Raw genomic sequence first — 24,324 nt, 5'->3', positions numbered from 1 at the left:
TCCACAGAAGCACCTGGAGCCAGCAGGTGCAGGGCTTGAGAGCGTATCCAGGGTACAGCGAGCCCTAGGGCTCTCAGCCGCCGCTCGGGTGTGCCAGAGGCCCCAGAGAGACCGGAGAGCAGGGCTTGCTCTCATGAGGCACCCTGGAAAGCCTCATTGGGGTTTGGTGGGGTCTGAACCTGTCGGTTTGTGAAGAATCTGGTAGCAGCTGTCACTAACTTCTGGAAAGATCCCGTGGCTCTAGCAGGTCACAGCTTCTGCCAGGATCTGTACATACCTTGTGTGGTGGAGGAAGCGGGTTCAGAGGAGGAGCAGTGGGGTTCTCTCTGCCAGAGCTCTGTATGTGGCCCCAGCTCCTGGCTTCTGGGACCTGCCCCCTCCTCCTCGTGACAGTCCAGAGCCGGGGATGGCTGGGACGGGGGTGTGGATTACACGTAGGTCTTGTCTGCGTCTGTGGAATGGAGTGTGCCTGCTTGCTTCTAGAACATCTCAGGATGGCCGGCAGCCTAGACTTGGCCATGCTGGAGGGTAGGGGCCGAGTGGGAGGCGCAGGAAGAGGGGAGAAGCTCAGGATAAAATGATCTTTACTTCCTTTGGGAGCACATGGCAAATCACCAGGCATCGCCTGGCATGGAGCAAGCCCTTGAATTATGCGTGTCACCCTCGTCCAGGGCCCCTGCCTCGACCGACCCTCCCGCTCTCCCCTCCTGCGCAGCGTGAGGCCATTGCCTGGGACGTGAGGGGAAGCCCTTTCTGCTCAAGCTTTCAGCGGGGCTGGGATGCAGTTCGCCGTTGCTGGAGAAGCGGGGTCGGCAGTCCTGGCCGGCCCCCGGCTGCGTACCTGGCTCGGGAGCGGTGCGGAGCGCTGCCTGGATCCGTCTTCAGGAGTGTGGGGGGCCGAGGGCCACCCAGCTGTGTGACTCAGCCTGTTACTTGTCCTGTCTGAGCCGAGCGCACAGGCAGCGAGCCCGTCTCCAGGAGGCTGTGTCGGTGGAGAGGCAGGGCACGCACACCATCAGAGGAGCTTGGTCGGGAGCTTGAAAGACACTGGCAGCAAGGGACATTGTGTTAGGATTTTTTTTTTTTTTGGACAGTCCTGGGGCTTGAACCCAGGGCCTGGCACTGTCCCTGGCTTCTTTCTGCTCAAGGCTAGCACTCTGCCACTTGAGCCACAGCGCCACTTCCGGCTTTTTCTGTGTATTTGGTACTGAGGAATCGAACCCAGGGCTTCGTGTATGCTCGGCAAGCACTCTACCACTAAGCCACATTCTCAGCCCGTTGTTAGGATATTTGTAAGGAAATGTGCTTTTCCTTTTCGGTGCCTGGACCTAAGAAAATAATTCAGGGTGAATTGAGTGTCCTGGGCAGATTTGGGGGTTGGCCGAGCACTGAATTTGGGGAGGTTCCTGGGTTCCCGACCCCCTCCTTCGTGGGGGTGGAGGAGCTGGTCCTTGGGTCCCGACCTGTGATCTCCCCACACGGCCCCTCCCCCACGCCCAGCGTGTGCTTATTTGCTCTGCAAACTCTCTTCAGAGCCAGTGCAAAGGTAAGCTCTCCACTCAGCCCACTGGAAAAAAGACGGAGTCTCATCCAGCGGGCCCGGGTTCCTTATGTTTGCTCTCAGACCTTCCTGCGTGCCAGGGAGTCCAGAGCAGATTCCTGAGTTGAGAACCGGGGCGTAAGCAGCCCTTCATGCTTGGTGAGCCTGTCGATTGGTGGAGAATTTGCAGAGCTGCTTCCAGGAAGGCTCATTAGCTGCTGCTGGTGATGTGAAAACACTCACAACACGGATTGCCACCAAGGCAGAGCCCGCCACGCCGCTGGCACGCCCGGGCTCAGCGTGCCTGGTCAGTGTGGCTGGCAGGTGAGGAGGGAACGGCCAGGCTCTGCGCTGAGTCTCCCAGTCACCCTCCCACCGGCTGGAGCCTCGGGGGCCTTGGCTCCTGATCCGTGGAGTGGGAGAAGAGAGGCCAAGTTGCCGAGGAAGGGGTGAAATAGTCGCACAGGATGCCAACGTGGAGTTGAGGAAACGGAAGTGGCTATTATTAGTGCCTTTAGCCCTGTGTGGTTCAGAGAAGCGGGAGCCGGTCAGTGCGGGTGGGCTCCGCCTTGGACGGCTTTGGACGGCGCCTGGTGCCCAGGGTTGTGGCTGCGCGCAGGCCTCGGCGCGGGGAGGGAGGCGGACCGGCCTCCCAGCCCTCCGCCGGGACTGCCCCTCAGGAGGATGGAGGGGCCGAGCTGGGGGGTCAGCGCGCCGGCCGTGGGCACGGCGCTAGGGCTCCTCCCCTCGCCTCTCCTCCGGCCCCAGCGTCTCGCGCGGCTGCTGCCAGGTGGACTGTGACCCTGGTGTTGGTGGTGACTGACAGGTGGCACTTTGGCTCCAGGCCAGGCCCAGAAAGGCGCCGTGGGAGGCCTTGGGGGAGGGGCCGGGAGTTCCCGCAGAGGAGGGATTTGCTTCCGGGCTCAGCCTCCCAGGGGCGTCTTGGTGCCAGAGAAACCCCTGCACAGCTGGGAAGCAAATGGGGAGGATTTTCTTCCCAGCCCCGGCTGCAGTGGGTGGGGCCGGCTGGGGCCGGGCGACTGGTCCCGCGGGTGCGGGCGGGTGCGGCTGGGCGGCGGGGTGATTGTGACAGGCCGGGAGGCAGTGGGCCAGCTGTGGGGCGAGGCTCTGGGTGCCTGGGCCTGCCGCTGCCACCACCCTGTCCTCCTGGGTCCCCGCCTGAGCCCGCACCGTGCACACACGGTACCCCGCACGCGCTCGCCCCCCGCCTGAGCCCGCACCGTGCACACACGGTACCCCCGCACGCGCTCGCCCCCCGCCTGAGCCCGCACCGTGCACACACGGTACCCCCGCACGCTCGCCCCCGCCTGAGCCGGCTCCCCGCACACGCTCGCCCCCCGCCTGAGCCCGCACCGTGCACACGCTCGCCCCCCGCCTGAGCCGGCTCCCCGCACGCGCTCGCCCCCGCCTGAGCCCGCACCGTGCACACGCTCGCCCCCCGCCTGAGCCCGCACCGTGCACACGCTCGCCCCCCGCCTGAGCCGGCTCCCCGCACGCGCTCGCCCCCGCCTGAGCCCGCACCGTGCACACGCTCGCCCCCCCGCCTGAGCCCGCACCGTGCACACGCTCGCCCCCCCCCCCCAGCCGGCTCCGTGCACACGCTCGCCCCCCGCCTGAGCCGGCTCCCCGCACGCGCTCGCCCCCGAGCTGCCTGCGGGCTCCTCCCGCACCGGCCTCCGCTCCCGGGATCCGCGTGGCCTGAGCGCCGCGGCGCCAGCCCCCAGCGTATCTGGCCTGTGCATCCGTGCGCCTGGGACCCGGGCGCGTTGCCGTGGGTGCCCGGCGCTGTCGGGAAGGCCCAGGCGGAATGAAGTGCTCTTTCCCTCAAGGTCCCTTGTCAGCATGGCTCCAGGACCGAAACCTCGATGCCCCAGCGCCTTTGAAACCTTCGTGGAAGGTGGAAGGTCTGAGTGGCGGGAGAACGGGGGCAGCAGGTCGGCTGCTCGTCCACACTCCCGAGATGGGAACCTGTCACTCCTTCCCAGGGCTCATTCTCTCACCCTCCTCTCTGGCTCGCTCCTGACGGCCTGTTCTTTTTCTTTACAGATCCACTATTATTCAGTATATGGCCTTGGGCTAGTTCCTTCCGGAGCCTCAGTTTTCAAATCTGTTAAGCAGGTAATCATTTTATTTATTATCTTGTACCAAACTGAGTATATAGCAAAGTCTTAGAGGCTTCCCCTTGAGATAAACAGTGTGGGGAAAAAATTTAAAACCAGAAGCCCCATCTTCCCCCCCCCCCCTCCGAGAAGTTAAGGGATTTGTGCAAAGGTCACAGTGCTTGTAAACGATGAAGCAAGGTTCAAAGCCCACAGGCTGTCTTCAGCCGTCCTGAGGCCTTCCTCTTGGCCGTGGCCCTGCCCTGCAGCCCCCGGCTGGCCTGGGGGGGGGGGGGGGAGGATGGGGAAGCCTCGCCCTGTTCCCAGAACCTGCTGGTGGTGTTGCCTCCGGGCTCTGCCTCACGCAGCCCGTGGGTCCGCAGGGCAGGGCTAGGATTCCCAGCCCGTGTGTGGACAGGCTCTCCCCAGCACTGGCTCCCAGAGGCCCTCAGGAAGTAATCCTCGCCTGCTTTATCCTGCTCTCCCCCCCGTCCGGTGGCACGATTTGTGGTGGAAGCTCCCACGTTTCCCAGAGCCAGGCCCTCTGGAGAACTCGGGACAGGAATTTAAGAGTAGCTGTTATTCCCGGTGTATAGATAAGCAAAGGCCCCCAGGTGAAGTAACTTAACTTGGTGTGACTGCGTGGAAACCACGAAATCTTTATTCCTGACTTTGGGGTGAGGCTTTCGTGCCTCCATGGAGAATCCTAGCGACTTCTGCAGTCAAATACCAACACAATCACAGTGATCCGCATTTTGGTACACACCTTGGCGTTTTCTTTGAGGCTGGCACTGTGTTGACCACTTTTCATACCTTCTCCCACTTTGTCCTCCAAACAATTGTTATCCACATCTACAGTTGAGGAAAATGAAGCTCAGAGAGGTGTCCTTTGCCCAAGACAAACAGCTAGCCAGTGACAGATCTGAAATTGGAACCCAGACCTCAAGAAAGGGACTGTTGGAGAGCAGAGCTGCAAAAGACCCTTGGGTGGGGAAACCTGAGGGAACTCGGCCGCTGAAGCCGCCAGTCCTCGCCAGGCCCCCACTGTCTTCTCGCAGTCCCAGGCCTGCCTGCCAAGGTGGTAGAGATAATGAATGAGATGCTCCGGTTGTCATGGAGACACCATGGCAACGCTGCACTTTCGGGAAATACCACGGTAACTAAAGCCACGGCTCGCGGAAATCATTCCCTACCCCAAAGTGCTCTGCTCCCCACAATTCTTCCCAGGACCCCTAAGAAAAGGAGGTCTTCTCACAGAGCAAGTTTTCTGGAGTGTAGAAATGGGGAAGGGTTGGGTACAGGCTTGAGCCTGCGGTGGACATGCGGTGGACATGCAGTGGACCCCTCCCCCTCCCCCCCCCCCCCGCACCCCGCTGCTCACGGCTGGGGCTGCTGGAACGCCCTGTTGTTAACGAGAGGCTACTGGAAGTTCTGACCTGTAGGTACACTTGGTAGCAAGTTCTAAGTTAGAAACCCTGTTCATTCAGCCAGAGAGGCTGCGCCCGCCCTCTGGGCCTGGGCGCCGCGGGCGGGGTGGCTGGAGATGGCTTCCGAGAGCATGGCTTCCGAGAGCATGGCGCGGGACGTGGGACCGTCCCGGGAGGCTTGGGGAAGCACTGCTGCCGTGGGAGCGTCACCAGTGAAGGCCGGGATGGGGGGCTGGGCGCCCCGGGAGACTGCTGGGGGGGCTGGGGGCCTGGGGAAGGGGCTGAGGGGGGCTCCCTGTAGGGAGCTAGCTGCGAGGGCTCGCTGTGATTCCTGGGAGGTGAGCAGATGGGGCTCCTGAGGAGAGAGGAGGCTTTGAGGGTGCAGTGAGGGAGCGAGCCCAGTGGTCAGCGCGTGCTGACAAAGCTCCCGGCTCTTCCCCCGGCACTGGGTTCCTGCTGCGCTCTCTCTGCGTCTGGTGTTTTGCCAGCGCCGTGTCCTTAGTCTCCCGTGATGGAGGTTGCAGCGTGGCCCCCCGAGGCCCGGGGGGCACCGCAGGCCTTCTCCCCACCACCCCGCTCGTGCCCTCCCTCCGTCCTGACCCAGGGCTGCCTGCTGCCAGGGTCGAGGATGTTGAGAAGCAGGAGAGCGCACGCCACGGCTGCACACAGCCCCCCACACAGCGGAGCTGCCAGTGCTTCGTGCACCCCCAGACTTCATGTGCGTGACCGTGGGAAATACATGAACTTGTCGTGCTCTACGCGCTAGGAAACGGAGGCAGTGGAGGTAGAGGACTGGGGCTTCAACCGTGTCGCCTCTGTGGCCCGTGGGGCGACTTGGGGGGTCTGGGGTGAATTTCTTCGCATTTTTTTTTTGGCCAGTCCTGGGGCTTGAACTCAGGGCCTGGGCGCTGTCCCTCAGCTTCTTTTGCTGCAGGCTAGCGCTCTGCCACTTGAGCCACCGCGCCCCTTCCCCAGCTGCCACGCTCCCCCTGGCTGGGTAGAGGCCTCTGCCTTCCCGGTGGGGGGTGGCACCTGGTGAGAGTGCAGTGTAAACGCTCCTAGGTGGGGGAGCCCCCGCCCCCTAACGGAAGCGCGGAGTGGGGGAAGGTATGCTCCTTGCCACACAGCACGTCCGCGCGGGTAGGCCGACATCTGCTCTTAAACCTCACCGCACAGAGAACAAAGCAGAAAATAAAAACCACCCAGCCACAATCACTGCTAATACGCTTTACAAAACAGTACTAGTGTCTAACCTACACGTGAAAATGTTTATCAGTCCTCTGTGACCGTGCGTACAGACTGCTTGGTAACTGCTTCCCACGTCAACAGCGCGTGAAGCGTTCTTCTTTATACTGTGATGTGTGTCTAGCATTCCACCGTTGCGTTACAGCGTCTAAAGACCGCTAAAGAAGCGGTCTAGAGGCCATCCCTGACTGTTGGAGTTAGAAGAAGGGCTGGAGTTTGTATTCCCGTGGGGAAGTCGTTACACAGGTCTCGCGTAAATCCCTGAAAGCACGACTGCTGGTCTTGGGCCTGCAGTGCCCACTCTGAGCGCATGGGAACGTTCTCCCAGATCTCCGCCGGGCCACGCCCTCCCCGGGACTCCAGCTTCCCCAGCTCCTGCCGAGGCCCGGCCCGAGGCCAGCCCTGTGGGCGGCGGCTGGGGCTAGGGCTGGGGAAAGCTCCCCATAGATGACTGTGCCTTCGATCACGTTTGGGGGACTGGAAGGCTCTGTGTGGGGTCGGGTCGCTTCGGGGCAAGGCCCCTTGTTGTTGCCCCCCCCCCCCCCCCCGTCCCGGGGCCTCCCCTCTGTGCCTGGGTGCTGTCCCTGAGCTCCTTTGACTCAAGGCTGCCGCTCAGCGCTGTTCCAGGCCCCTCTGGTCGTGGCGGAGCCCGAGAGGGTGTTCCTCCCGAGGGTGGACACCGCAGCTCGTGCGGCTGCTCAGTGGACTGGGTCCGGCGTGCCGGGGGCTCCTCACCTGTCCCTTGGCAGCCTGGGTACTCAGGCAGGGGTTTGGGTCACCGGTGCCCAGGTTGCACGTGCACTGGCATCCATGTGCCCGAGGAGGAGCAAAGCATGGCTGCCCTCAGAGCCGTCGGTGATAGCTGCGGCTTCTGAGTGCTTGTCGGAGCCCCTCAGACACGCGTACTCGGTTACCCTTAACCACGGCCTCAGAGGAGGGTGGTGACCCTCCCGAGGCGCAGACAGGATGGGCGGGGCCTCACTTGGGCCTGCTCCATAGCCCTGCCGTTAGACCCTGCCGTTAGACCCTGCCGTGGCTGCTTCTGCTGGAGACACGGTCTTTTCATCTGTTGGATGGGGTGGATGGGTCGTCCAGAGAGAGAAACTTGGCAGGAGGGGAAAGAGCAGAAGAGGGGAGGGGAAGGAAGGACCGAGGAAGGGAGGAGAAAGAAAAGCAGAAGAGGGAGGGGAGGATGTGGTGTTTGGTCCCGATTCAGAATTCCCCCTCTTCCTCCTGGGTCTTAGAACTGTGTCCTTCCTGTTTGTGGATGTCTCTCGACCTAGTCTTGAGCTGGTAGTAATGGCAAGTCGCAGCTCTGAGTTCGGAAGCCGCGTGGTGGGGGCTGCTCTGGGTGGTTGTGTACATGCTTGGACGTAACTCTCCAGCCCCGAGTTCTGTTCATTGTCGGCACCACCTCACACAGGGCAATGAGCCTCGGGCGTTAGGAAGCTTGGTTGCCCCCCGCCCCCAGCTGGGCTCCCCTGGCCAGGGCTTGGGTGTCTGGGGTGGGGGGGCCCCGTGCCCCCATTCTGACTCTCTGGTTCTCTCCACAGCCGTAGCCACCCTGCGTGCCCTACTGCGTGAGCGGCATGCGGCCCCCCCGACCCTGTCCGGCGAACTCCGGCCTGCTGTCCGGCACCCCCGGGAGGCCCTGACACCCTGGGGCGCTTCTGCTGTGTGCAGGACTACGTGGGGGTTTGCCATGGTGACATAACGGGGCGCAGAGGAAGGAAGGAGCAAGACCAGCCTGCAGACTGCGCCCCTGGCTGGGGGAAAGGGCCGGGGGCTCCCGCCCTCCCCGCCGCCGCCCGCTGAGGGCCGCTCTTCCCGCGCGCATCGCTGCGAATCTTGCCTCTCCGGTGCGGGGCCTGGGGCGACCGGGCAGGCTGGGCCTCCCGCGGCCGAGGCCTCGGGGACCAGGATGCCGGCCGTGGCGTGCCTCCGGAGGCTGTGTCGACACCTGTCCCCGCAGGCCGTCTTCTTCCTGCTGTTCATCTTCTGCCTGTTCAGCGTCTTCGTCTCCGCCTACTACCTGTATGGCTGGAAGCGGGGCCTCGAGCCCTCGGCGGACGCCCCGGAGTCTGACTGTGGGGACCCCCCGGCCGTGGCCCCCAGCCGCCTGCTGCCGCTCAGGCCCGTCCAGGCCGTCACCCCGTCCCGCACGGACCCCCTGGTGCTGGTGTTCGTGGAGAGCCTCTACTCCCAGCTGGGCCAGGAGGTGGTGGCCATCCTGGAGTCCAGCCGCTTCAGGTACCGCACGGAGATGGCGCCCGGCAAGGGGGACATGCCCACGCTCACCGACAAGGGCCGCGGCCGCTTCGCGCTCATCGTCTAGAACATTCTCAAGTACGTCAACCTGGACGCCTGAACCGGGAGCTGCTGGACAAGTACTGCGTGGCCTACGGCGTGGGCATCGTCGGCTTCTTCAAGGTACGCGGGACGGGGCCCCGCGGCCCCCGCGCCGGCCCCCGCGAGCACCCCCTCCCAGCCCGTCCTGAGGGCTCAGGGGGGTGCGTGCCTGGGTTGGGGCCGCGCTGCCTGTCACGCCCGGGGCGCAGCACCGAGCACACACGACCCAGAGAAGGTGGGGGAGCAGGGCCGCGCCGGGTGAGACGGGGGCAGGCCCCCCCCGGGCCTCACACCCGCCACGGCAGTCCTCCCAGAGGCGGGGGTTCAGTTACTCACCTGAGCTTCCTGGTGGGGTCGCCTGGCCGCAGCGGGGTGCGCATTGTGTACCTCCCTCCCACACCACGGCCCGTCTGCGTTGGAAGAGCGCAGGCAGGGGAGCCGCCCCGAGTCCCGGGACGGCGGGGTCCGCGTTGAAAGGGGGTCGGGAGAAGCCGTCCCCTGGGAGGCAAAGGCAGGAGTGGGCTCTGGAGGCTGTGGTCATGTGACGTGAGGGGATGGGAGCCCCAGACCGACTCCGGTGGGGTGCCTTGGGGACGTTTGCCCTGTCACGCGCGTGTGTTTATTGAGCACTGTTTATGGTGCCCCGTTCCTGTGGTGTGGGCCTGGGAGCACCGCCCGGAGGGGGCGGGGGATGGGCACGGAGTAGATAAATGGCAGGGAGTGACGGGTGGTGATCCACGTGAGAGAAACCGGAGCCGGGGACTGGCGAAGAGGTGTGCGTGCGGAGGCTCACGGTGCTCTCACCGACAGGCCCAGCCACAGCCCCGGGGCAGACCCTTGCTTGCTGTGTCGGAGGTGCTTAGAAGTGCCACTGCCCCGTGTTTCCTAGGCGGTGGGGGCTGGCCACGGAGGACCCCTCCACATGCCAGAGCAGCATGCCCACGACGAGGGGCCGAGGGCCCTCACAGATCGCAGCAGAGGGCCTAGCGAGAGCCACTCCCCTGCCGCCTTCCTCTCTTTGACAGGGCACGCTCTGGGGAATGGCTTCACAGAAGCATGAGTGCGCGTGGTGCGAGCGTGCGTGTGTGTGCATGCACATGTGTGTGTGTGTCTCTCCTGGTTTCTGTATCCTTTTCTGCCGTGAACTTCATTGAGGTTGATTCAGAGCCCCAGGCCTGGAAGTCTTGTGAATCGCTGACATTGATTGAGAGCGCCATCGGTCCCTTGCACTGCCTACGTGCGTTAGGCAAATTAACTCACTCCATACTAATAAACCATCCTCCAAGGCAGGGAGGTGGAATCCTCATTCAAGAGAGAAGGAAACTGAGGCAGAGGGAGGTGAAGAAATGCTATCACATCCACTCCTCTTCTAAGTATTATCTCTGGTCTGAAACTGAGTAATTCAGTTCCGAGAGGCCTTTGTCTTACCCGCTGTGTGATGAGTCTGTCCCACAGTTGACGTTTGCGCCTGGGACTCAGGGCATCTGATGGACATCCACAGTCTCTGGGACCAGGCAGTGGGTGGAGAGCACTGGGCACAGTCGGTACAACAGGGCAGGGACTCGAGTCAGCCCCGATTTCCTGCTCAGAGTCTTTCTGTGGTCTCTTTCTACCCGGTGGAATCAGACCTGCCCACCTTGGTTTCGGCCAGAGGTCTGGGCTTTCCCGTTCCAGCGTGCGCCCCCTGGTGGTCAAGGCGCAGCCTCACTCTGCAAGGCGGGCACCAGCCATCGTGAAGACAGCTGCTTAAAACTCCAGACCTTGGGCTCCGTATTGGAAGCCGAATGCTGCCTCGATCTGAACACGCTGTGGCAGAGGCTGGGCAGAGGCCTCCTGACATCCCTCACGGAACACTCAGTGTTGCTTTTGATGTGTTACAGTGTTAAGTGTCTGTAACTGCCTGTGGAGTAGGTACGTTATTCCCAGGTCAGGACCGGCAGCTCAGAAAGTGAAACGGCTTTACCAGAGTGAGCGAGTGACGTCGCTTGTAAGCCAGGATTTGGTAGCCAAGCTTATGCTTCTAATCTGACCCCAGGAAGCTGTAAGAGAAGCTGAGGCCCGGAGCGGGGCTCTGGGTTTCCCAGGACACCAGCCAGTTAACGATTCTGCCTCCCATTCCTGGCTGGGGCTGGCGTCCTCCGCCGGGGCGGCCTCTCTGGAAGAGTCTGTGTCTCCTGTGTGGGTTCTTGGCGCCGAGGCCTGCCGTGGGGCGGCCGTGGCGATGCCCAGTCTCTCCTTCCCTTTCCCTGGCCGGCATCTTGGATGGCAGCAGCCCGGCTGTTCTCTCCCTTGGCAGTCAGCATGGGGTCAGGACAGTGAAATGCGATCCTTCAGCCCGCTCAGCCCCTGTGTCTGGTGTGTCTGCAGGCCTGACGTGGCAGCCCGCCCTAGGCCAGGCGAGAATGGGGCGGGAGGAGCCTGGAGCCGGGGTGAGCACCTCTGAGGTGGGGCAGCCCAGGGTAGAAACACCGAGGCTGGCTCCGGATGGAAGGAGTTGGCAGGCACACCTGCCTGGCCTTCGGAGAATTCGGTTTTCCTCCTAATTACAGTTCACAAGGCCGGACCTTCTACAACCTCTGTAGGGGTAAGAAAACGAGACCATCTGTGGAGGACACTAGCAAAAGACATGGTTCTGAGCTGGCCCAGCTCTGTCCCGGCTCAGCCTCGCCCCTGCCCCCACTCACTACCCAGCAGCCTGCCATAGAACACCGAGCACAACCCTACCTTGCTCTCTAAACCCATTGTGCCCATGCCCCCCCCCCCCCCCCCCGTCCACGCTGGCTTGGCATCGCGCAGATCCTTCTGAGATGCAAATGGCAGCCTTGCCACTGCGCCCTTTCACCGTGCATCGGGACCTGCTGGCCTCCTGCCTCATCGTCCCCTCTCGGTCGCTCTGCTGGCCTCTCTTCCTTTTCTTACCCCAGGCCTTTGGCGCTTACTGTTTGTGGACTTGGCTCCTGCCTGTGTCTCAGCAGATCGCTCATTCTTGGGATGTTTACTCAGTGTCCCTTCCCACCCCCCCCCCCCCGGGGCCTCCGGAGCCAGCCCACCCACCAGGCACCTGCACACCCCGCCACGAGCCTCTGGGCTCAACGGACACCGTGGACTTGGGTGTTTATTCCTGCGGCTCCGGTGGATATTTCCCCCTGGCTCAGCTCTAAGGTCACGAGGGCAGAGGTCACGTCTGTTTTTCTCTGTGTGTACACTGCGCTGAGTACTGTAAACACCGTCTGTTTCCTCGCTGTCTCTCGTTCCACATGGAGGGTTGTGGAATGAGCAGATGAAACGGTAATGACCAGCCATCAGGGGCCAGGTACAAGCAGCTGTCTGTTACTCCTGGTTCTTCCCGCTGCGGCTCAGGGAGCCAGAGGAGGAAGGGGGCCGCCCTGGTCTTCGGGGTGTTGGCGGGTGGGACAGACAGCAGCAGCTGCAGGGAGGACCTCTGAGGTTGAGGCTTCCACGTGGTCCCCCGGCAAAGTCACGGCGGGACACACGGAGACCTGTGCGTGCCCGCCCCTCCCTCCCCTCTCTGCAGAGAAGAGGGCGTCGCGTTGGGCTCTGAGGGCTGAGACATTTTCTACACAAGGAGAACGGGGCTGGCATGGGAACAAGGACCAGGGGTACCACGCTCCGAGTCGGGCGGCTGGAGAGGAGGGAGGGCGTGGAGGGGCTAGGAGGGGAGGGTGGGGTGGAGTGGGTCCCGCGGGCCCTGGGGGGAGCCACGCCGGTGAGGGTGCCGGGGACCCTAGAGGCCACACAGAGGCCTGCTTCGGTCTTGTACGTTGGCACTCACCTCAGGTTTTTTCCTGGAGAAGGGCCATGCGGTCAAGGCATACGCAGAACCCTTCACCGCGGAGCTGGGCTCCCAACAGTGCGCCCCCTGTGTTCCCGGAGCGGCTCCCGCGCCCAGCCTCAGTTTCCTGTCCTGTAACAAAGGTGGATGTCAGGATTGAGTGATCTCGCGCTCGGGCCACAGGCCCTGCCCCCCCCCCCCACCAGACTCGAGGTGCGCGTTGCCACCAGCCATACCGCCTGGAGAGGAAACTGAGGCTGGAGGGGGGACACGCATGCCCGGGGCCAGGAAGCCTGGTAGTCTCCACTGCCAGACTCTGCGGCGTGTGACTCCGCCTCTCCCGGCCCCCCTCGTCATCTGTGGTGTGGGGGTGACCAAGGGAGGGTCCGCGGCGCGCGGGGCTGGCTTGGGGGTGTGCCAGGAGGGGCCCGAGCGCGCCGGCCGCGGCCAGCCCCGCCTGCGTAGATTCTGGACGTGACAGCTGGTTCCCTTCTGCCCCACCCCGGCTGCAGGCCAACGAGAACAGCCTGCTGAGCGCCCAGCTCAAAGGCTTCCCCCTCTTCCTGCACTCGAACCTGGGGCCTGAAGGACTGCAGCATCAACCCCAAGTCCCCGCTGCTGTACGTGACGCGGCCCAGCGAGGTGGAGAAGGGCGTGCTGCCCGGCGAGGACTGGACCGTCTTCCAGTCCAACCACTCCACGTACGAGCCGGTGCTGCTGGCCAAGACGCGCTCCTCCGAGTCCATCCCGCACCTGGGCGCCGACGCCGCGCCCCACGCCGCGCTGCACGCCACCGTGGTCCAGGACCTGGGCCTGCACGACGGCATCCAGCGCGTGCTCTTCGGCAACAACCTCAACTTCTGGCTGCACAAGCTCGTCTTCGTGGACGCCGTGGCCTTCCTCACCGGCAAGCGCCTGTCGCTGCCGCTGGACCGCTACGTCCTGGTGGACATCGACGACATCTTTGTGGGCAAGGAGGGCACGCGCATGAAGGTGGAGGACGTGAAGGTAAGGGCCCCGCGGGCCTCCCGGGGTCACCAGGACGGCCCCGGTGCCAGGCACGGTCACGGGAGCCCGAGATGCTCACTGCTTGGGAGGTGGGGACAGCGGTTTCCAGCCTGGTCACACACACACACACACACACACACACACACACACACACACACACACACCCCAAAAACGTCCACACGATTCCGCCTCGACCAACAACCGGGTGTGCCCAAGCCGCCAGGAGAGCCGCGAGGTGCGGAGATGCGCTCTGAACCTCGGCCACGGCCCCATCGGGGGGATTGCAGCCCCGACGGGCTGGGCGTCACGCGAGCCCGCACCCCCAAATACCAGTGTCTCGAGTGACGAAGCACCTGCCTGCCGAGGCCCAGCACTGCCAAAACAAAAGCAAAAGCCCCCACCCCCACCCCACGATTGTTATTGTCTCACTAGAAACAAATGCTGTTAAAAATCCTTGCAGGAAAAAAACGAGAGGAATTTTGCGTCTGGGCTGTGGAGTCCTGGTGTTTAATATTTACATAGGAAGAGACCAGCCACCCAGACATAAAAGCAGGAGTTGTGCCATGCTGTTTGTCTGCTCTCTTCCTCCTGCACTACTTTCTCGGGGCTGGTATTCTGCCGCCTCAGGCTCAGCTCCGCGTCCGGTATCGGGGTGGTGACTCACTGGAGATAGTTGTTTCACAGACTTTCCTGCCGGGGCTCCCTTCGCAGCGTGATCTCAGCCTCCTGAGTGGTGAGGATTGCCAGAGTGAGCCACCAGTGCCTGGCTGACGCCTAGAAAGTTGGAGTAGATATTAGATAGCGCTCCCAGCCTGGAGCGCAGCTCGAGTGGCAGCACCACCTGCGTGGTAGGCGAGGCCCGAGTTCCCGCCCAGAACCACCCCTAGCCGGCTAGCCAGAGCCAGGGCTCCTGTGGGATGCTGGTTTGGATTCAGCGAGTCAACTGGCCAGTCAGTTCTTGAGCTATACCCCCGCCTTTTTTGCACCAGGGTCTCTCGCTTTCTGCCTGGGGTCCGCTGGGGCAGTGGCCTCCTGCCTCTCACATAGCTGGGACTGGTCACCACAGGTGGCTCGAATCACACAGGCAGTGCATTTTGGCCAAGGCATATCCAGATAGTGGAATGCACGTGTCGAATTAAAACATTTACCAAGGGAATATGGCCTAGTGGCAAGAGTGCTTGCCTCCTACACATGAAGCTCTCGGTTCGATTCCCCAGCACCACATATATGGAAAACGGCCAGAGGGGGCGCTGTGGCTCAGGTGGCAGAGTGCTAGCCTTGAGCGGGAAGGAGCCAGGGACGGTGCTCAGGCCCTGAGTCCAAGGCCCAGGACTGACCCCCCCCCCCAAAAAAAAAAAAAAAACCAACAACCACCATTTACCAACAAAACTATGTGTAAAAAACACTTAGCAAAACCCAAGAATTTCCTCGCATGTGAACTAGCCATGTGAAAGGGAAGGCTTCGGAGTAAGGCCATCGAGCAGTGCTTAAAATTCAGTTTTCGTCTGTTCAGCGTTTCACAGAGTTATTTGCAAGTGTAAGTGGTTCACGCTACTGTAAGCGGGTATCCGTGTGGGTTGCGGTGCCAGAGGGCAGCCGTAACAATAAACCCAACGAAACAAAACAGGGGATTAAATTCTGAGACACTGCTGTCTGCTGACCGGGTGTCCTCCTCACAGGAGATTAGCAGGTGTTAGGGACATATTAGCACCAACCCCAAGCCCCTCTCCCCTGAGCAGCGTGGGCTCGCCGGGCTGTGGTCCTGGTGCACTTGAGGTCCGCTGGTGGGTTGTCCTGAGGTCCGGAACAGGGGTCCCGTCCTGGCCAGGTGGAACTCTCTACCCGAGAGAACAAGACCAGGACGGCTGGGGTAGGGGAGCTGGCACTGTGTGGCTCAGTCCCATGTGGCCCCGATTAGGTAGCCTGGGCAGCTCCCCTCCCTGGCTGAGCCGCTGCTGGGCAGGGCACTGCGCTTGCCGCCCTGGGCTTCATCCACGGCCCGCCCTCCCTGACCCCTCCCCTCCCCAGGCCGCCCCCTCCCGCCCTCCCTGAACCCCCCCTCCAGGATGTCCCCTCCCACCCTCCCTGACCCCCCTCTTCCCCAGGCTGCTGCCTCCTACCCACCCTGACCCCCCCTCCAGGCTGCCCCCTCCCGCCCTCCCTGAACCCCCCCTCCAGGATGTCCCCTCCCACCCTCCCTGACCCCCCTCTTCCCCAGGCTGCTGCCTCCTACCCACCCTGACCCCCCCTCCAGGCTGCCACCTCCCCACCCTCCCTGACCCCTCCCCTCCCCAGGCCGCCCCCTCCCACCCTCCCTGACCCCTCCCCTCCCCAGGCTGCCCCCTCCCGCCCTCCCTGACCCCTCCCCTCCCCAGGCTGCCACCTCCCACCTTCCCTGAACCCCCCCCTCCAGGCCGCCACCTCCCACCCTCCCTGAACTCCCCCTACAGGCCGCCACCTCCCACCCTCCCTGAACCCCCCTCCAGGCCGCCACCTCCCACCCTCCCTGAACCCCCCCTCCAGGATGCCCCCTCCCGCCCTCCCTGACCCCTCCCCTCCCCAGGCCGCCACCTCCCACCCTCCCTGAACGCCCCCCTCCATGCCACCACCTCCCACCCTCCCTGAACCCCCCCTCCAGGATGTCCCCTCCCACCCTCCCTGACCCCCCTCTTCCCCAGGCTGCTGCCTCCTACCCACCCTGACCCCCCCTCCAGGCTGCCACCTCCCACCTTCCCTGAACTCCCCCTCCAGGATGTCCCCTCCCACCCTCCTTGAACCCCCCCAGGCCGCACCTCCCACCCTCCCTGAACCCCCCCCTCCAGGCCGCCACCTCCCACCCTCCCTGAACCCCCCCTCCAGGCCGCCACCTCCCACCCTCCCTGAACCCCCCCTCCAGGCCGCCACCTCCCACCCTCCTTGAACCCCCCCAGGCCGCCACCTCCAATCCTCCTGGCCCCGCCCCCCTCCAGGCTGCCACCTCCAATCTCCCTGGCCCCGCCCCCTCCAGGCCGCTCAAGCTGGACAGGCCGGTGGCTGCGATCTGCTTTCATGCACTGTGCACTGTGTTTCCTCCTGACATGCGTGTCCTCAAGGGTCTCTTGCTGAAGGAACACTTAGTACAGTTGAGCCTTCCATCTGAACGTCTGACAGAGTGGACTGCCCTGCTTCCTCCGCAGGACGCTCTTGGGTCCTGCTCTGGTTCTCTCCCGGCTCCTGGGGGACCGAGTCCAGGCCCAGCGTACCGGGGCACAGAGCTGTGTCCTCCCCGCACCACCACTGCCCCCTGGGGCACGCCTGTGGGCACGGGGTGGTAGTGCATGCACACCCACGGTGTCTGGTGATAGAATCGGTATTTCGAGGCTCCCCTGTACCCTGGAGTCCCCGCGACCGTGCCGCCTGCCCGACATTCCTCATGGTCCTTCCGACACGGGCCTCACGCTTCCGTCTCTCACCAGGTCTGCGGCTGTGTGGCGGTCCTGCCGGAGCAGGCCTCGTGGGAGGCGACTTCCGCTCACCCGTCCCTTCTCCTCTGTCTCGCAGGCCCTGTTTGACACGCAGAACGAACTGCGCACACACATCCCAAACTTCACCTTCAACCTGGGCTACTCAGGGAAATTCTTCCACACAGGTACGCGGCCTGCTTCTGCTTGCCAGCTCCTTCCAGGGCCTCCTCCCCCTCCCCCGCGGAGCCTGGCCACGCTGGGCCCCCGAGGCCGGGGACCACAAGGGCGGTCCCGGGCCCCGGCCCCGGCCCCTGGGCTCACTACAACAGCTGCAGTGGTTCCCAGGCACCCTTGTGGCTTCTCAGGCTGTGCCGTCCTCTGTGGGGCATCTTCTCTCTCTCGTCTTCCCACCAGAGGGATGCTAAAGCCTCTTGTCTCACCTGTGTTATTACAAACCACCGCTGGCAGGCTGAAGGGTAAGAGTGTAAGAAATGCAGACAAAGCTGGGCGCTGGTGTCTCATGCCTGTAATCCTAGCTACTCAGAGGCTGATGCCTGAGACTGTGATCTGTTATTATTTGTGGATATAAAAGAAGGCAGCTGGGGGCTGGGAACGTGGCTTCGCGGTAGAGTGCTTGCCCAGCCTGCACGAAGCCCTGGGTTCCATTCCTCTGTGCCACATAAAGAGAAAAGGCCAGAAATGGCGCTGTGGCTCAAGGCAGAGTGCTAGCCTTGAACAAAAGAAGCTCAGGGACAGTGCCCAGGCCCTGAGTTCAAGCCCCAGGACTGGCAGGAAAAAAAAAAAAAAGAACCCAGCTGAGCTCTGAGCACAGTAGAGAAGGGGTGTGGCAAAGGAAGTGGAAGGGCCCTGTCGTTTGTCCACCGAGGCCCTGGCAGGGCCAGTGTCCTGATGTCAGTTCAGAGGCGGAGGCCGGCTCGCACCTGCCTTTTCCCCTGGGGCTCTGTCAGTCCTCTCCTGCTGCCTTCTGGGCCTGGGCGGACGGAGCAGCCGTGGATTGGCCGTCTGCCGAGGCTTTCCCTCCCTGTCCTCTCTTCACCAGGAGGGAGCAGCCTCTCTGGAATGGAGGTGGAAACATCCTGGTCAGCAGTTGAGGTGCAGGGAGAGAGTGTGACGCGTAGCCCAAGCCAAATAGGAGCATGCCTGGTCTCCTTCCTTCCTTCCTTCCTTCCTTCCTTCCTTCCTTCCTTCCTTCCTTCCTTCCTCCCTCCCTCCCTCCCTCCCTCCCTCCCTCCCTCCCTCCCTCCCTCCCTCCCTCCCTCCCTCCCTCCCTCCCCTCTCTCTCTTTCTTTCTTTTTTTTTGTCACCTGTGGGGCTTGAACTCAGAGCCTAGGTGGCCTAGGTCCTGTCTCTGAAATTCTTTTTCTCAAAGCTAGCACTCTACCACTTTGAGCCCTTCTTCCAGTTTTCTGGTGGTTTGAACCACAGTTCCATGTTGTTTTCTGGTAGTTAACTGGAGGTAAGAGTCTCATGGACTTTCCTGCTTGGGCTGGTTTTGAACCGAGAATCTCAAACGTCAGCCTCCCCAGTAGCTAGGATTACAAGTGTGAGACACCAGCGCCCAGCTTTGTCTGCATTTCTTACACTCTTACCCTGCCAGAGGTGGAGGCAGAGGCCTTAGCGTCCCGTGAGGACCTCCTCTGGACCATTGCAGTAGGGTCAGAACAGGTGCGTGAGAAGTAGTCAGTGCTTGGGATTGGGGCCATTGATTCGAAACCCCAAAGGCCCAGAGAAGACAAGGTCTCTGCTGAGGACACCCGTGCGGCGGGACGCGCCGTGGACGGGAGCCCCGCCCCGCCCCCAGGGGCCCGGGCCGGGCTGACGGCGCCGGCTGTGCCGCAGGTACCGACGCGGAGGACGCGGGCGACGACCTGCTGCTGTCCTACGTGAAGGAGTTCTGGTGGTTCCCACACATGTGGAGCCACATGCAGCCCCACCTTTTCCACAACCAGTCGGTGCTGGCGGAGCAGATGGCCCTGAACAAGAAGTTCGCTGTCGTGAGTAAGATTCCCTGCCGGGCAGAGCCGGGAGGGCGCCGGGGCGGGCTGGGCGGGGGCCTTTTGCAGTTCGGTTGGATGGAGTTTTATCTCCATTCCGGGGCCTGGGCCAGCTGCCTTTGAAACAGCGTGACAGCCTCAGGAGAAGCCACTTGCTCAGGCCTGTAATCCTAGCCAAGAAACTGAGACCTGAGGAACCGTGTTCGAAGCCAGCCTAAGCAAGAAAGTCCACGGGACTGTTTTCTTGAGCTAATCACCAAAAAGTCCCAGTGGCGGTTGGCTCAAGGAGTACAGCGTTGGCCTTCAGCAAAAAACTAAGGGGCAGCACCCAGGTCCTGCGTTCAAGCCCCAGTGTTTTGCTCACGTGCATGCGCACGCGCGCACACCCACATACACACACACACGCACGTGCAAAGGAAAGCCTCAGGAGAACCGCCAAACGTAACTGACAAGAAACTGAGTCTCCGGAAGGTCACACAGCACTTGAGCGCAGGCGTGTGTCTGTCCTGGGATTAAGCTCTCACCAGCTTGAGTGGAGGCTGGGGAGGCCGGGAGGGGGGCTCAGTGAGAGGAGAGGACGGGCACTGGGGGAGGCCGGGAGGGGGGCTCAGTGAGAGGAGAGGACGGGCACTGGGGGAGGCCGGGAGGGGGGCTCCGTGAGAGGAGAGGACGTGCACTGGGGGAGGCCGGGAGGGGGGCTCAGTGAGAGGAGAGGACGGGCACTGGGGGAGGCCGGGAGGGGGGCTCCGTGAGAGGAGAGGACGGGCACTGGGGGAGGCCGGGAGGGGGGCTCCGTGAGAGGACGGGCACTGGGGGGAGGCCGGGAGGGGGGCTCAGTGAGAGGAGAGGACAGGCACTGGGGGAGGCCGGGAGGGGGGCTCAGTGAGAGGAGAGGACGGGCACTGGGGGAGGCCGGGAGGGGGCTCAGTGAGAGGAGAGGACAGGCACTGGGGGAGGCCGGGAGGGGGGCTCAGTGAGAGGAGAGGACGGGCACTGGGGGAGGCCGGGAGGGGGGCTCAGTGAGAGGACGGGCACTGGGGGAGGCCGGGAGGGGGGCTCAGTGAGAGGAGAGGACGGGCACTGGGGGAGGCCGGGAGGGGGGCTCAGTGAGAGGAGAGGACGGGCCCTTGGCAGACCAGCTGGGGCTCATTTCCCAGGCAGTTAGGGGCAGGAGGAGCAGGGAGGCTCCCCGTCCTCCCCCCTCCCCCCCCCCCCGTCCCGCTCTGTGTGTGGGGGGGGTGAGTCTTCCGAGCTGGATTGTCCTTCAGGGACGGTCGGGAGAGGGGGGCCCAGCTCTGCCGCGCATCCGTGTGACACCGCAGACGCGTCTCCCTCCCCGCCGCGCCCCGGCCCCTCCCCCCGCATGCTCCCGCCTCCGTGGTTCTTGGGCGTTGTGTGAAGGGAGGACGAGGCCTGCGGGGAGACCCCGTCTTCATGTGCGTCTTGCTCTGCCCGTCCTCCCCCAGGAGCACGGCATCCCCACGGACATGGGGTACGCGGTGGCGCCGCACCACTCGGGCGTGTACCCCGTGCACGTGCAGCTGTACGAGGCCTGGAAGCAGGTGTGGGGCATCCGCGTGACCAGCACGGAGGAGTACCCGCACCTGAAGCCGGCCCGCTACCCGCCGCGGCTTCATCCACAACGGCATCATGGCAAGTGGCCCTGCGCGGGCTGGGCCGGGCGGGGCGGGGCGGGGCGGGGCGTCCTGGGAAGCGGGGCTGCGCGGAGCTGCCACTCGGGCCACCGCAGGCCCGTCCAGGACGAGGCCTGTCGGGGACGGAGGCCGTCACTGGGCGTCAGCCACCGGGCACAGGCGAGAGGGCCTCCGACGGGGCGGGCGCGAGCTGACTCCCACTTTTAGAGAGGTGTCTTCACGTAGAGCAGAGGGCGCAAAATGAGGAGCCGGTGACCCAGGGAGGGGGCCCTCAGGAGGTGGGGGGCGGGGAAGCCGGTGACCCAGCCAGGGGGCCCTGCCGCCCTCAGGAGGGGGGGAAGCCGGTGACCAGCCAGGGGGCCCTGCCGCCCTCAGGAGGGGTGGGTCCCGGTGCAGGGTGGCAAGGTGGCTGTGTACTGGACTTGCCGGAAGCTGGCGCCACTGGGGCTGCCCAGGGGGAGCAAGGTCCAGGAAGGAGACAGAAGTCAGGAGACATGAGCAGGATGTTTCATCGTGGGGATGGGCGCTGTAGGAACACAAAGCTCGCGTGTATGTCTCCCGTCCGCCCCGTCCGTCCGTCTGTCCACGCGCTTCCTCACTACGAGGAACCCGCCCTAATGCTGAGCGCCAAGTGGGGACCAGACGGCCCATCCCCGCTCTTGCAGCCTGGTTCCCAGGCAGGAGCAGGACCGGCGCTGTGCCCACCGGGCCCGCAGATGGCGGCTGGCAGCGCCGCGTTGCAGAAGCTTCGCTGCAGGCCGTCTAGGTTTCAGAAAGCTGCTCCCCGCTCTCGAGCCTCGCGCTGTCTGCGCAGACATCAGCGGAGTACGAAGCCACGGGGGCCTGATGGCAGTGTTGGGGAACAACGATCCCCGGGGGAAGGCAGCACGGCCACTGGAGGCTTGCCCTGGGAAAGGAACCCCCCGGCCCTCCCTGGTGGCTCACAGCTCCTCTCCTGCCCTGTCCCAGGTCCTCCCTCGGCAGACCTGCGGCCTCTTCACACACACCATCTTCTACAACGAGTACCCCGGCGGCTCCAGCGAGCTGGACAAGATCATCAACGGGGGCGAGCTCTTTCTCACCGTGCTCCTCAACCCCGTGAGTCCCGGTGGCCTGCTGGGGGGCGGGGCTCCTGGGTGGCGCAGAGGGAGAGCCTGGGAGCTCTCCTCTCCCGTCCAGCACCGTCCTTGCCCTGTTGCCTGAGCTGGAAGACCTCAGAACTTTCTCTTCTGCATTTCATGCTCAGGAACTTTCTTACAGAACTATTAGCATTTCTGTGCATATTCTTTTTCTGGTCTTTGTTCATATGTGCACACGCCATGTGTTCCTGTGCATGTATGTTTTGTGTGCACTAAGATACGCACCTACACACACGTACGCACCCCGTCACTTAAGCCTCCTGAGTCTCTCCTGATTTGTGAAATGGAAGTAATCCGCCGGGTACCACTAGCTACTCAGGAGGCTGAGATCTGAGGATCATGGTTCAAAGCCAGCCCAGGCAGAAAAGTCCTTGTGACTCTTATCTCCAATGAACCACCCAAAAACCAGACGTGGAGCTGTGGCTCAATGGGGGCTCTGTTCTCCTCTTCTCCCCCATATATTACCCCCTCCAAATTTATAAACCAAAATAATAGCTCCCAAATCAGGCCAGCCTTCCACTTGAGGTTTGGGGGGGGGGGGCAGAACCTGGCTTTGTCCTGGCTTTGCGTGGCCCAGGGTCACACGCTGAGGTTGGGGGGCAGAAACCTGGCTTTGTCCTGGCTTTGCACGGCCCAGGGTCACACGCTGAGGTTGGGGGGCAGAACCTGGCTTTGTCCTGGCTTTGCACGGCCCAGGGTCACACGCTGAGGTTGGGGGGCAGAACCTGGCTTTGTCCTGGCTTTGCGCGGCCCAGGGTCGCACACTGAGGCTGGGGGGTGGCACTCGGGTTTGTCCTGGCTTTGCGCGGCCCAGGGTCACACGCTGAGGTGGGGGGGTGGCCCCGGTGTGCTTTGCACTGGTCCTTGGGCGGCCTGCGGCAGGGCCGGCGCGGTACGCGGTGTAGGGGGTCACAGCTCAGTGCTGACTGGCCCCGCATTTTGGAGCAGATCAGCATCTTCATGACACACCTGTCCAACTACGGGAATGACCGCCTGGGCCTGTACACCTTCAAGCACCTGGTGCGCTCCTGAACTCCTGGACCAACCTGCGGCTGCAGACTCTGCCCCCAGTGCAGCTGGCTCAGAAGTACTTCCAGATCTTCTCTGAGGAGAAGGACCCGCTCTGGCAGGTGGGTCGGGGTGGCCTCGGGCCTTGCTTCAGCACGGGGCGGGGCTTGGCCTTTTTCATTCCTCACCTACTCGCGTAGCAGCCCCAGTGGCTGTTTGCTCCCGTGTGGGTACTCTGGTGCCTGTGTGCATCCGCGCACCCCGTTCACGTGTGCACACGCCTCTACATGCACGCACCTGCCTCCCTGCTCCGAGCTTCATGCGCTCATACACGGCTCTGGAAAGGTCAGCACCGCGGGCGATCTCGCGTGGCTGACGCGTCGAGGGCGACGGCCCTGCCGCCTCGCGTGCCCTCCCTGCGGGAGCCGCCGGGAGCTGTCCTCGGGGACCTCTGCGCCTCCGGCTGGTGAAAGTCGGGAGCAGGAGCCGGACTGGGTGGCAGCTGCACAGTCGAGACCAGAGGTCCACAGACCACACCACCCCGGCCAGATCTGCCCTGGGGGCCAGTTTCTTGAAGGGGGTGTTGTTGGCCCCCGCCCCGCCCCCGCTCGCTCTGGAGAGCCATGGCGGCCGGGTGCCGACGGGACAGTGTCCACAGCCTCCAGTGTGGACTACACACTTCCCGAGAGGCCCACTGAGCTCCGGAGGAAGGGCTCACCGCCCCTGCTCGGCCAGCGAGTCTCTGTGAGTGCGAGCCGCACAGCTGCGCACTTAGCCAGGCCCTGGGGGCGGGGGAGACGTGACAGCGCAGCGCCTGGAGGCCAGGGTGTGGCGAGGACCCGCGTGGGCACGACGTCAGGGCCACAGACGGGGGGGGGGGGGGTTGGGGGGGGGGAGGGGGGAGTGTGTTTCGTCGTGGGTTTCTGGGCCTCCCCTAACCTCCTGTCCACTGTTGTTTTAGGACCCCTGTGAGGACAAACGCCACAAAGACATCTGGTCCAAGGAGAAGACATGTGACCGCTTCCCCAAGCTCCTCATCATCGGCCCCCAGAAAACAGGCAGGTCTCCCCCACTCCTGCTCTCTCAGGCCACAGAACCCCGGGCCTCATCTGGAGAAGGGTGGAGGTGGGCCTGGCACTCTCCTGTTGGTCCTGAGCCTCAGCCTTGGTAGCTCCCTTCCGGTCCTCCTGGGAGTCTCTGGGTCTAGGCGGAAAGGAAGCCCGATCAGCTGCCCTGCCGGTGTGCGCCGTGCCAGGCAAAGCGGAGTGATCCGTCAGTCATGTCTGCCGGCGGTGCGGGGGCGGAAGCCCTGGGGGGCGGCTGAGCACTTGCCACGCGCGTGTTCGTGTAAGGCCCGTGGGTGCTCCCGCTTCGCAGATGGGAAGCTCCGGCAGGGCGTGGCGCCGGCTCTCGGGAGGCGCAGGCCGAGGACGGAGAGTTTGAGGCCAGCCTGTGCCACCTCGTCTCAAAATAGCAAAAAGGAAAACAAAGAAAGGAAGGAGGAAACGCAAGGCTCAGGAAGTCAAGTAACTTGCTGTAACATACTTGGTTAGAGAATGGTCAGCCAGGTGGGTTCCAGGTC

The 24,324-nt window shown here is 63.4% G+C and overlaps 1 protein-coding gene across 1 annotated transcript in view; it reads left to right on the top strand.

The window, feature by feature from the left end:
* The first annotated feature begins 3,614 nt into the window (after positions 1-3,614).
* Positions 3,615-24,324, top strand: part of Ndst1 (N-deacetylase and N-sulfotransferase 1) — a 38,677-nt gene continuing 17,967 nt past the window's right edge. The window contains 13 exon segments of the mRNA XM_048331616.1: positions 3,615-3,679; positions 7,886-8,695; positions 8,698-8,762; positions 12,987-13,052; positions 13,054-13,482; positions 17,023-17,110; positions 18,786-18,940; positions 20,407-20,562; positions 20,564-20,593; positions 21,565-21,693; positions 22,683-22,758; positions 22,761-22,864; positions 23,704-23,867. Coding sequence (XP_048187573.1) covers positions 8,254-8,695; positions 8,698-8,762; positions 12,987-13,052; positions 13,054-13,482; positions 17,023-17,110; positions 18,786-18,940; positions 20,407-20,562; positions 20,564-20,593; positions 21,565-21,693; positions 22,683-22,758; positions 22,761-22,864; positions 23,704-23,867 — 1,904 coding nt within the window. The 5' untranslated portion in view covers positions 3,615-3,679; positions 7,886-8,253.

The sequence above is a fragment of the Perognathus longimembris genome, chromosome 22 (assembly GCF_023159225.1).
Source record: "Perognathus longimembris pacificus isolate PPM17 chromosome 22, ASM2315922v1, whole genome shotgun sequence".
Lineage (NCBI taxonomy): Eukaryota > Metazoa > Chordata > Mammalia > Rodentia > Heteromyidae > Perognathus > Perognathus longimembris.
Note: the sequence above shows the minus strand (reverse complement) of the source record. Positions and strands in the feature narration are given on the sequence as shown.